The 13,660-nt window shown below is 45.7% G+C and overlaps 1 protein-coding gene across 1 annotated transcript in view; it reads right to left on the minus strand.

The window, feature by feature from the left end:
• Nucleotides 1–12,016, minus strand: part of SLC35E3 (solute carrier family 35 member E3) — a 72,568-nt gene extending 60,552 nt beyond the window's left edge. The window contains exon 1 of the mRNA XM_085653474.1: nt 11,589–12,016. Within this exon, the coding sequence (XP_085509600.1) occupies nt 11,589–11,969 (381 nt within the window). The 5' untranslated portion in view covers nt 11,970–12,016. The remainder of the gene's footprint in view (nt 1–11,588) is intronic.
• Nucleotides 12,017–13,660: the final 1,644 nt, after the last annotated feature.

Consider the following 13,660-nt stretch of genomic DNA (forward strand, 5'->3'; position numbering starts at 1 on the left):
TTCAAGTTGCAGGTAAAGTATGTTCTCGTTACTTTTGTAATCCAGTGCTGGACTCCTAGGTTCAGCACTGGGACATCTATCTAAAACAGGTAAGTCATTACGTTTTCACAGTTGGTGCGATTTTTAAAGAATATTTGTAGTTTGCAAAAATCGACACTTAGAAGAAATTTCACAGAAAAACAGTCAATGGTTTCCTATGGAAGAAAATTGGGTTTGCGGTAAGTATGATTGTAATTACTTTTCAGGGTCAGTGCTGGGCACCAAGATCCAGCACTGGAATCTCTCCTGATAGCAAGTGAGTATTTTCGTTTACGTTACTCGGTTGATTTTAGGTGAATATTTTAAAGTTCAGAAACTCCACATTTGGAAGAATTTCCAAGTGAAGCCAGTCAAAAAAGAAAAGAGTTATCGGCTTTTGGGTAAGTACTCGACTGGCAGAGTTAAGGTTCTGGGCATAGACTCAGGGGTCTCCCAGGGTCAGGCAAGTACAGTTATACCCTCAGCGGCACAGGGGCAGCCGGGTGCAGAGTGAGTTAGGCCCAATGTTATCCTATGGGAGGCAGGGGGCCCTTGGTTGGTGGCTGCTGGCTAGCAGGCCACGCGGCTGTGGGAGCTGCGCTCCTGGTCACTTGCTATGGGCAAATGGGGAAGTACAGTAGGGTAGAGATTGCACTGCCAGGGGCACTCGGACAGGTGGGTGCAGGGTGCTTTTGCACAGGCCGGGCTTGGCGGGTGCAGAGTGTGTAGGGTTTGCGGTTCCTGACTGATGCCAGGGGTCAGTTACTTGCTTTGAGCAGTACCACTGCTCGTGGGAGTCCCAGTTGCTTAGAGTCACAAGGTAGCCAGGTCCTCTGGAGTTTGTGAGGTTGCTGGCCACTGGAGATGCCGGGGTTTAGCAGGCTCGAGGGTAGACAGGCCGGTAGGGCTGGGGCCAAAGCAGTTGGTGTCTTCCTCTTGTTAGCAGCTGCACGGCAGGTCGTCTTGTTTCTTGATCTTCTTTGCTGTTTCGGAATCTGGATCTGAGGAAGGAAGGTTCAGGGTGCCCCTAAATATTAAATTTAGGGGTGTTACAGGTAGGTAAAGGGCAGGGACCACTGGGTCCCTGCCCTGGGGTGGGTACACCCCCTATCCTGCCACTCTCCTGTGGGAGGGGGGCAGTAGCCTAATCCTGATTGGGCAGGGTTTCCCATCTTCAAGATGGGGAGAGCCCGGAGATGTGCTTCACCTCGCCTCCCCCACCTGAGGGGTGGGGTTGGCAGAGGCTGGCACACCCCCTTTCCTTCTTTGGGGTTTCCGGCCAGTCTTCCCGCCAGAGTGGGGGTCAGAACCGGTAGGGGCCAGTTGCTGAGTACAGAAAGTGGCCTGGAGAAGCTTCCCCTGCCCATCCTAGGGGAGGAGACCTAGCACCTCTCCCCGGATGTGCATTGTTGCAGGCCCAGGAGAGCGGAAGGCTCTCTACCCGGGGGTCCAGCAACATGTCTGCTAGGTGGCAGCCTAGGCAGCCCCCTCACAAGACGAGGATTGTAGGTGAGGTTCAGGGGGCATCTCTAAGATGCCCTCTGTCGTGCATTGTACATTAAATCCCACACTGGCATCAGTGCCGGTTTAATGTGCTGAGAAGTTTGATACCAAACTTCTCAGTCTTCAGTGTAGCCATCATGGTGCTGTGGAGTTCGTATTGACGATCTCCCAGCACCATATACTCTTAAATGGCAGCACTGCACTTAGTGCCCAGGAATGGACCTGGATACTGTAGGGGCACAGGGCTCATGCACCTGTACCCACACCACTGGCATAGGGCACCCAGCTAGAGGGGTGGCTGATGTAGGTCAGGGCAGTGTGTGTTGTGGGCATGGCACACCGGGATGTGTGCTATGTCGACTCTCTGTTTTGTTCTGCACCCAGACACTCAGCCTACAAGGGCAGTATGTATGTGTCAAGGTACAGGGCCTCCAAGGGTGGCACAATAAGTGCTGCAGCCCTTAGGGGCCTTCTCTGGTCACAAGATCCTGGGTACCAAGTGTACCATTTACCAGGGGCTGACATGGGGCCAGAGATGCCAAATTGGGTTTAGGCTTCAACACAGTTTTAGGGAAGGAACATAGGCCCGGGGTACCTGATTGGCAAGAGCCCAGGGCACACTCAGTCAAAGTACATCAGCAATTCAGCAAAAAGTGGGGGCATACCATGCAAGAAAGATGGCACTTTCTCACAAATAGTACAAAACATCTGAAATGTAAAAGGCTTTTAGATTTTGTCAAGCTTTAAAAAAAAACAATAATAATAATAATAAAAGCATAAACAAAACCAGTACAGCGCAGGCAGCAGCACAGCCATCTTTCATTCCGTAATGAAATAAACAGTGCAAATCTCCCTTCTTTAGGACAATAAATTATCGCAGATACAAGGGGCAGCTCCTCCGCAATACAGGAGGAGCGTCGCTCCACTGGCTCAGAGACAGCAGGTGAAAAATAAAACGATGTTCTATCATAGTTTTATTATTTATTTGCCCGCTCTGAGCTAGTGCGTGGAGGGCCGGGCAGGCAGGGCCATGGGAGTGGGGAGGAGGAGTGCTATGTGCACTTCTAAGTGTGCGTGTGTCTTTGGCCGGCTGTCTCAGTCCAGCCAAACACACGTGCACTTAGGTTTCTCCAACCCGGTTGTATTGAACAGCCCGGCTAGAGTAACAGCACAGACTCCCTGTCCTGAGCGGAGCGTCTTTTCAACCTGCTCAGGCCAATCCCTGGGCTGCTCTCATAGTATGACAGCAGCGCGAGGATTTCACAGGGAGTCTGTCCCAGTGTCTGCTTGAACCTGGAAGAACATGGAGGCGCAACGCAGGAAGGAGCCGGCAGTTTAAGGCAAGTTCCTTTTTTCCCAAAATTATTAAACTGCCCCCTCCCACCCACGTGCGCTACAACCCCCCGGCCTCACTCCACCTGCTCCACTAGCCTTTGTTTGTGGCTGCCGTCACTGCCAGATACAGATGTGCTGAGATTTGTGTAGAGTCTGAGGGGCTGGGAGAGACATCAGGCTGTGGCTGGATTGGTACATATGTTGTTACAACATGTGTGCATATATGTTGCAGTAAATAATAGTTCTCTTCTGTAGCACCAACAGCTTTTACTAGTATGGCTTGGACATCCATGTTAAGGAATTTCTTTCTTCCTCTCCCAGTCTCTCTGGATTGAAGCAGTATAAATATGGTCCCTTGCTTTCCTCTAAAGAGCAAGCCATAGTTTTCTGAAAGTTTAAAATTTCCCTTGCTGGAATTAAAAATTAAGTTCTGGTGAGAAATGCGATGTAAGGTCACCTGGGGCCAGGTCAGGGCCTGCAATGGGTGCAGAATGGCCAGTTCAATCTGGAAAGGTTGGTCACCCTGTACTGGGAAGAGCATGGTCAGCTCTTGGATGAGTATCGCATAAGGGGTGGAGAGAACTGTGAAGGATAGGATTGAATAGATGGAGTAAGGTAAGGAAGCGCAAAGCAAAGAGTTGCTCAGGTGCAGGCTGTTGAATTCCTACTCCAGCAGCTGTGTATCATTTTTTTCTATATAAAAAGAGTATTACTCTTCAAGCCTTACTTTGATGCAGAGCAATGGAAAAGCTATTTCGCAGGATGTCTGGGAGTTGCAAGGAACAGTACAATAATGAGATTTGCAACTTTCATGTCTCTTTCGCAACCAGTAGTGGCTGCTACCAGATGGGGGGAGGTCGGAAAGTAATGAAAAAACGAAAAGGACTTACCTGGAAGGTCCGGCGGCCGCCTCTCCTCCATCCTCATCATCTTCCTATCTCTTGTCTTCAGTCCCAGCCAGCAGCAGGAAACACTCTGGCAGACTATCACAACGCTGCAATGCAACACTGTGATTGATCCGAGTGCCGTGGTTCGGCACTCGGATGGGTACAGGGAGCCTGTGCATGTTCCTCACTAGGCTGTGTAATGCAGCCGGGTGGGGAGCATGTAAAGTGTGCAAGTGTGCCCCTATAGGGCCAGCCAAACAATCATGAGCTCTTAGGGAGTGCAAACCACTCTTCCCTCTGCGCTGGCCAGCCACACCCCGCTACTGACTGCAATAGGAAAAATAAAATGACAATGTTACGTTATTATTGTATTTTTCCTTTTGAGCAGTGGGAAGACACTCCTCTGCCTTAGCGGAGGAGCGGTCATTGTTCGCCACCTACTATTGACCTCAAAGCAGAATATGCACTCTCCGGTAGCTCCGCCACTAGATAACAAAATAAATGAGCACTGGCAAAGGCAATAAGTATGCTGTTGTCAAATTGGCTATGTTTGATTGTTTTGAAAACAAAATGTAGTAGGTAAAAAAAATAAAAATAATAAATAAATTAAATAAATAAATAAATAAAAGAAGAGTACCCCAGCAGCCCAGGCGCTATACTGGCACTGAAAAGCACTTCTTTTCAGCTGGCTGTGCACATGTGAGCAGGGAAAAATGCCATTACTCACAGTGAGCAACAGTTGGAAGGGGGTGACCCACTGCCTCATGCTGTATGCTTTGGTAGAAGAGAGCAAAATGTGAATGACACTTAAGCAGACAAACCGATCAAGAGGACTGACCAAAAGCCCGGTCGCTTGTGCTGTATGTATTGTTATTATGATAATTTTAATTTTTAAACAGGAGGCTGTTGAAAACTCAAGAGTCGTTCTTTATACAGACCTAATAAATGGGACAGATATGTTCTTGGGCAAACTGCCCAACCCTTGGAACTTCAGAGTTTTATTTCTGCAAATTCTTGCAGAGTTGATTATTGTGCGAACTTTGGATTTAATTGACCACTTCCACGAGGTCTTAAGTAATTTATTTCGTTGCCATTCTTTTCAAACAAATAGTGCTTGCCTCCTTTGCACCCAATTGCAAGGTCAAATACTACCGACAAGTAGGATTGGCCTTGAATTACTTATTTAGTCTGTCCTTTCTATCATATTGCAAATAATAACAAGCACTGGCAAAGCCTATTGGTCGCGCCTTAAATGTACCAGTTTATTATTCTGTTTGTAATAAGTTAATGTTTTTACTTAAATGTTAGAGGCTTCAAATGTAAATTGTATTCCTTATTTTAATTTGAATGGAATAAAATGTATGATTAAATGAGTGTGCAAGTAAATATATGTACCCAGTAATTAATGTTTTAGAATAACTATGTATATAGTGAGTCGGTTGTTAAACAATTAAATATTGGTGCATATTTGGTTTGTATGTACTGAAGTGTGTTTGTAATTTAAATAAAATAAATAATTAAATAATAAATAATTCCAGGTGTCGAGAAACAAATGAATCACACACGGATCATTGTAATGCGAGAAGTGAAATTAGCACAGTCTCCATATGGCGGAGCAGTATCTACTTTGTGCCTACTTGTGCTACGGAACGTAAAAACTATGCAGGAGCAAAAAGGGGTAATATGGCACAGCAGATGTGTACAATTTGGAAGGATCTTGAGGTACTGTCTGGAGGGAGGATACAAGACGGTGGGCCGATTTGATATTTTGAAGGGAAAAAAAGAGGAAATACCACAGCCTGTCCGAAATAACAGAAAAGTGCCAGTATACATAGAGAACAATAAAGCTAAATGTGACTTTGTTGGAACTGCGAAGTGAGTTTGAAAGAAATGTTGGATGTATTGTATTAAAAGTCATTTCTAAGGCAAATAACAAGTCTTGACGCTGTCTTCAGTTTTGAAGACAAAGTGAGACTTGCGTTAACTAGATCATTTTGTTTAGCAAATTAACAGAGCATAAATGTGAAGCCACAATGGCACAGTGACCCATCCGAAACACAGTTGCAAACCAGTACAACTTCACACCTTTGTGGTGCCAGGAAAGTGAAGTTTAAAGGGCACATCAAAGAATTGCTCTATATCACAGGTGAAGAAAGCAATATAGTCCTAGAAGGAGCAAGGCTGGAAGTGGCAGCTATATTTTTAGGTCGAGTCTGGGCAGCGCATGTGCTGCTCTGCAAGGCATTCTGTATTAAGGTATGGACTTGAAGTTCTGCCCACTCTCTGCCCAGTTTTTTATTTGGCTTGTGTCATTGTTTGTTGTAAACAGCGGCTTTTCATTAGTCAATTGGCTTAGTAGTCCCTCCTTAGTACCATCTTTTCCCATTTTGTAACCTCCCATAAGGACACCCCCCCGTTACGTGTGTTGTTGCTTGGTAGGCTTTAATTACAGCATCCTAGCACTATTTTCTCAAAGAGCTTTATCCTGCCTACTCTTGCTGGCAGGAAATGGCAGAACACGCTCTCTCCTAACGCATTTGCATTGCAACAGGTCTCGCATTTGCGAGAGTTCAAGCTATCGACTGTAAATGACAATGCCTTTTATTTATATAGTTTTTTTAAAAAACACAAATAAAAAGCATTGTCATTTACAATGCCAATTGCTCAGGCTCTCGTGAATGCGAGACCTATTACATTGCAAATGCTTGTTTTAAACTACGTGCAACACCTGAAGGCACGCTAACACTCTCAACCAGCTGAAACTTTTAGCTTGGACTACGGAAAAATGTCCAACTTTAAAACTCCTTGCAGATGATATTTCAGTTGCTAACGAGTTTCAAGCGAAGAAGCGACTTATAGAGATTTACAAATCACAGAAACACTCAATAATTGCAGCTACCCGGCAGAACTGGGAATTATATTTATTTATATTATAAAAAAAAAAAACCCAGGTCAGTAAGCTTAAAGAATGAAAGCACTGTTGTAAGTTAAAAATAAAAACGTTGTAACTCTCTGTCTACAAGTTCAACCTGCACGGTGCTCCAAGAAAGGTCTTACTGTAGTTGGGTGAATGACACCTTTTACCTGCCCTTTTCTGGTGCGGAGCAGGCAGACCCCGAAGACGTTGCTATAAAAGCTTGCATTGCTACGGTACGCCGCTTTCCATACAGAGCAACGTAGGTGCCTACAAAATGAGTTGAACAACAACACTACCAGGAAACATTAATAGACGGGCGGCCAATAAAAGCTGGTTTATTCAAAGACTAAGGCTACAGTACTCCATAGGAAACACGTGGTCGAGTCTGCTGAAGAATCCTTTCATTAAGCAATGCTGCCCTGCTGTTTACTCGGACACCATGTAATTCAACATTAACATCTCTATGCATGGATACAACAACAACAACAACTCACAGAATGACAACACTGGAGAGTTTGAATGATGGCTATTTGTTGTAAATAAAAAGGCACAGCATAAAAACAGAAAAATAGATGCTAATAAAATAAAATATGGAAAAGTGAAACACGGAATGGAAAATACAGTGTGCTCAAATGGCCAGTGTTCTTTGTACAATATGGGAAACACCAGCTAGCCATGCTGCTTCTCTAGGGATTATTTAAAAAAAAATCTTCAAACAGCAGTATGCTCCCACCTACCGAAATTGTTTCAAGCGCATCCTATATGGAAGCTGTTGCTGGCTGAGGGATGCAACTGCCCGCAGTGTAGTGACTTTACTAAAGAATGTTGAAAGCAACATGTTAAATCACACCAAGAAAAGAGATGGTTTCATCTGACAAATGGCAGCAAGCACGAAATGTGTAAATTGATGCCCAACACTGGGGCCAATTTGCCAAAAGTAAACTCCCACTAGTTGAAAACTAATGAAAACGCTGTACAAACTTTGTTGGCAATCACAAAAAATGATTCAAAGTTTGCAATATGCTTAATTTTTGGGAAATGCTAACCAGGAAACATAAATCCTCTTCCAATCATAAGAAGCAGGCAACAGCACATGAGCCCCTGACAGTACCCATCGCACTCCCCTCATACGAGAGAGTAACATTATGAAACAATTTAAAATCCTACGTCTCATGTCGATCAATGGTGCATACTACACGCAATGTCAAAGAGGTTAGCTGTCATAGAAAACTGCCAAAGATGCGTGAACTGTATAACATTCAGTGTATAACTGCATATTTATACAATACCAAATATTCTTTAATTAAAAAAAATGAAAAATCTACGTCTCCATCCCCTTCACCCATCTTCCAGATAACCCATAAGAAGTCCCATGTTGGGGACCTTTAAAACATAGGACTTTGCGAAAGGAACCTTGTTCTACTGGCAGAAAAGTAATAAGATATACTAGAATACAACTAAACATTTCCAAATCTGGTATATGTTTGGATTCAATCCATTTTGACTTTTGTGCTTCAATTTTTAATCTTTGTCCTCAAGTTTTGTTGAGTTTTCTCATCAGCCATTTGCTCGTTCGTGCAACATAGATGCTATCCAGGTCCCCAGCGCCAGATCTCTTTCCCAAAACCTGCACAGTTGTTCCCCCAATCGGCAATTCCTTTGGCACCTGGAAAGTCTCTAGTAAATGGTAACCCAGGTACCTAGGGCATGGGTATTAATAAGGTCCCTAAGGGCTGCAGCACGTATTCTGCCACCTTAAAGGACCCCTCACCCAACTCATGCAGACTGCCACTGCAGGTTGCATCTTTTGGTGCAGATAAAAGTGAAAACAACATGGAAGACATCCCTGTGTGCCATGCCTGCACATGCTGCATGCAGTATAGGTAAGCCACCACTACAGCACTTAGGCAAGGCGCACTATACTACATGTGAGGACATATCTGCATGAGCAGATATGCCCCTGTGATGTCAAAGTGAATTCTTAGATGTCACAAGTGAACAGGGAAGCCATTTTAAGTACATGTCCTGGACACTGGTAAAAAACAAAAAAAAATTAAAGAAGAGTTTTTTTTAGTATTAAACACCTTGTATTAATAAACCTACACTTATTCCAGTGGTGGATTTAGTCATACATGCACCCAGAGGGCACCTTAGAGGTGCCCCCTGAAAACCTACCAGCCTCTAGTGTGCGCGCTGACTGGTGTAGACAGCCGGACACCACAGCTGGGTTTCTGACCCCTGAAGGTGACCGCCTATGCTCTCAGAGAGCAGAAACAATGTCTGCTCTGGCCTGAGGTGTTGTCACCTACTCCAAGCAGGAGGACTCAGCAATCAGCATTTCATGGCAGGAGGCTTCAAAGGTCTCTGCTGTCTTTGATATGTGATTAAAGCTTCCCCAGACAGGGGAAAATGCCAAAGCCCTTTCCTGGGCTCATTTGGCACCAGGACAGGGAGGAAATTAGATATGAAGGGAGGCATGGTGCAATACCAGGCCAGTCTCACCGCTAAAGGTGAGCTGTTGATGTGCCCCCCTTTAATAAACTTCAGCCATCCTGATGATCGGAGAATTGGGAACTCTGGGACAGGGTTATGCCCACTTCCCACAGGAAGTGGTCACATAGGGGGTATAGTGACACCAAGGGTAAGTAGCTCAATGGCTACCACCCTTCACTCCCCTTAACACATCTAAATTTAGTATCGAGAGAAGCCCCTGGCACCAGGAAAGCGGATTGTACTGGCCTAAAAAAAACTGAGCTGGTGCCAACCCTGCCAGCTGTCCCTGACAACTGCACCAAAGACTACAAGTCCTACATCTGCACTGCCTCCAAAATCCTGGGAGAACTGCCAGCACTTCAAGAAGCAACCAGGATCTCCCATGGAGTAGCAGAGCTTCTCTACTGCGCTCTGCAGGCACCCATGAAGAACCGCAATTACTCTGGAGCTCCAAAAACCAGACAGCACCATTGCACTGTGCACCCCAGCCTGAGCGGAAGTGGGCCTGAGGTGACAGCGAGGTCCCGAGACTCTCCAGAGTCAAACCCCAGCTTGGGTTAGCCCGGGCTGGACTCCCAGTCGCCGCTGCAGCCTATTTGTGAAGGGCCCCTCTACCGTGAGTGCCTCCTGCAGTAAACCCCAAACGCCTCAAAATACCACTGCACACGAGCTCTACAGCCTGAGAAGTAGACCCGAGTCCCCCATGGTTCAGCCATATTGCCAATTCTTCCCCCCAGTCCCTCCATGCAGTCTCTTTGTGACAAGACCGTTTCCCATTGAAATGAACACGGCATCCGATGTCAAAAAGCACCTCTGCACCCGGTGCTACCTTGCACCTTACTTACTGTAACCCCAGAAGATTGTTCCTGTAAATCGCTAAGTACCCATATGCAGTAAATGTGTTTTTCCCCATAGGATAACATTACCGCATTAGAGACAAGCATATTTACCGGTTTTCTTCAAAACTGCTATTTTAAAAAGTGCTTACCTAATAATGTTCTTGGTACCACAAATTATATAAAAAGACATGCTACTTTTCTACATTGGTGTGGATCTCCTTGTTGAGTGTGTGCATTATGTATTGACTGTGTGTATGCAACAAATGTCTAACACGCCTCCTTGATAAGCCTACTCGACCACACTACCAAAAAGAGAGGACCTTTAGATTGTTAAAGTAAGCCCTGTCCACTAGTGAGGGATACCTGGACTCGACACAATATACCCCTTTTTGGTATATTAGATTTGTTGTGCAACAGATCAATGACATACATTAGACCCCAATTGTAATTTCATCCTCTAAAATCTTTTCAAGTACCTGGCTTTCTGATGGTTTAGAACAGGGTTATAGACTCTACCAAACAGAAAAATACAACACCACATCACGAACCTAATTCATTACTAAGACAACACACTGAACCTCATCTCTGCAGTCCCAAATATCCAACCCCCCCTCTCCGGGACAGATCATGTTATTGTGACCTCACCGTCATACATGCCATTCCTCACATGGAGCTACGCAAACAAAAGATAGACAGAATGCTGAATGAATCATGCATTCAGCCCCAGTCAAGTAATTCTTTTGCTCACCATGCCACCCCAGTTTAGACCTGGCTATATGCAAATCAGTCTTGACCCTGTTACGTATGGGAACAGCCCAGCCCGAACTGCCAAGCCAGGTGCTCCCTGGATGGGAAACGAGCATCCTGGCACTGGTTTCAGGGTATTTCCCATCATCAGCCAGGCTAGCTTGAATCCAGTGGCACAGTGAGCAAGGGACCCACGGCTAGTCATACCGATCCCACTTAGGGCGAAAAGTGCTAAGCAAACAAATGATGGACGGAATGCTGAATAAATCATGCATTCACCCCAAGTCAAGAGATCTGGGTTAAATCCATCCTTCTTTTGCTTACCATGCCACCCCAGTTTAAACCCAGCATATGCAAATCTGTTGTGACCCTGTTCCTAATGGGAACAGTCAGCCCGAACTGCTAAGCCAGATCCTCTCTGGACCGGAAACAAGCATCCTGGGACCGGTTTCGGGGTATTACCCCTCATCAGACAGGCTAGTTTGAATCGAGAGGCACAGTGAGCAAGGGACCCAAAGATTGTTCAGCTCCAGACCGATAACCACCAGGCTCCTTCCAATTCTAGCTCTTATAGGCTACTCGGCACAAGCCGAGCTCCCATAGAGTAGGTACCCCTCTTCTCTGAAAGAACCAAACCCCACCTCCTCCAAACTGGTTGACCTTCCGCATATTCTGCCCTCATTCCCCAAGCGACGTACGCTGACTTCCTACAGACTCAATATTCCCAAAGTATGGCGGTGCTTCCAAGCAGAGTTTACCACCAGACACTGTACAGCACCACGCTCTAACCACCTCGGACCTGCTTATTCCCCATTATCGACCGGAGGCCACCCCTGGGTGCTCTCTCACCAGGGTGAGCTGGATCCGGGTGCTGAAGGTCTTCCGATACCAGACTCTTTGGATCACGATGATGACCGGTGTAGTCATGGCCTTTACTAACTGGTAGGTGCCGATGCTGTTGCTTTGCAGGGACAGGTTGGTGAACACCACGAAGCCGCAGAAGCTGAGCGCCAGTCCCAACACCCGTCGTGGCGCCAAGCTCTTTGGACAGAAGAGGTTCGCGTGGCGGCATACGCACAGTCCCAGAGATGTGAACACAAAGTGCAACAGAGTCAAAGTCAAGTTGGGAAAGCCATGACGCACGTACAACCACTTGTTCAGGAACACGATACATGTGGAAGCCAGCAAATTCACCAGCAGCCCTGCCGCGATCCTCAACGAACCGGCCATAGCGTTAAAGCTAAGACGGCTGTCCGGCAAAACGAGAGTAGCCACCGGGGCACATATCCAGCCAATCAGATACTGTCAAAAGAATCCGAGTGACCAATCGAATGAGAGGGCGCGGCGCTAAACGTATATTTACTGAATGTCAAGCACTAGATCGCAAAATGCACGTTGTAGTAGGTTAGTGGCGGCCATTTTAGGTGTATTTTATTTTTGCCAATTTTATATAGCGCAGACATAGCCCAAAGGCATCAGAGCACCTTAACTCAGCATGTAATAATAGTAGCAAGTCATTTAGTTTGTTTGTTGTTCTGTACACGCGCTGTATAGTTAGTGTACATTCATATTTTACAGTTATCTTGTAATACTCTAGTGTATTATTTCAATGCTGTTGGTCTGTACTTGTTTATATTCTATTAGCTTTCCATGTTCCTGTAGAGGTTCCAGTTCAGTTGCACTGCCACTCACTCTCCAGATGCATGGATGCTCAAATAAAGTGCTTTCTCCTTTTACAGCTGTGGAGGCTTCACTATAATATATTGGCGACAATTAGTGGGATTTTTTAAGTAAAGGGCGCAGCCAAGTGGACGAGGGTGATTTACTAAGTTATCTGTCAAATAGGAGGAGCTTGTCCTTTTGAAGGTGGCTAGGCAGGTGATTAGGTGGAGGAAGAGAGACAGAGAGTTACAGATTCTTGTGGCACTACCAGAGAATGGCTTGCTGTTACATGGATAAATAAATGAGACCACACATTGAAACGGCTGACACGTTTATTCTCTCAGAAGTAACAGAAGCCCCTTGACCAGGTCTCTGCACGTCCAGAGTAATGGTCTGAGTGAAACCCTAACCGTAACTCTCAACGAGCTAGAACCTGGACTTGACATCCTTGGTACGAGGTTTGCTGTTAAAGGGACTTTCCATGGCACAGTGTTTTCTTTTACCCATTTCCTTGACACTTGCATTATCATCTGACCCCAAAAGATCATTGACCCAATCAGAGCATAGAGGAAATGTAGATAACCTTTTATCCAGTAATTTGAAAGGAGACAAACCAGTCACACTATGTGGAGTCACTAAATAGCTCCATGTCGTCCTCCAATCAGTGCAAGCGCTCTGAACTCTACGCCTCTGCTGACATCACCATAAGAATGGTGGTCAGCCTCCTGATCAGAGCTCTGCTCCTGCTATAACTGCAACCCCGCCCAACCCCCGAAAGCCTTGTTGGGTGTGCCACCCAAGGCACAATCTGAACAACGCAGCACCAACTTAACTGGACCTACAGTAATTTGCCTCCCGGAATCACCTTCCAGTACATGAGATGATGTTTTGAAATCAGCATAAAATCCATATGTACATGGATAACTAAATTGCACCGCGCAGGTTAACGTTGAAGACACGTTTATTGTCTCATAAGTAACAAGGGCCCACGACCAGACCTCTGCATGTCCAGAGTAATGGTCCAAGTGAAAACCTAACCGTAACTCTCAATGAGCCAGAACCTGGAAAGTCAGCCTGAGTCATGCCCTAACAATACATAGAACTACAACTGTGCATTTCGTGACACAGCATGAGATGCAGAGCTGCAATACCACACTGGCTCATGTATTGTTCTTGACTGAAGGTTTGGGGGTTCCAGGAGCTGGTATTGGGTGTTTTTGGAACCCCTATTAGCTCCAGAGATTTTCGTTTTCTTCTTT

The sequence above is a fragment of the Triturus cristatus genome, chromosome 4_1 (assembly GCF_964204655.1).
Source record: "Triturus cristatus chromosome 4_1, aTriCri1.1, whole genome shotgun sequence".
NCBI lineage: Eukaryota > Metazoa > Chordata > Amphibia > Caudata > Salamandridae > Triturus > Triturus cristatus.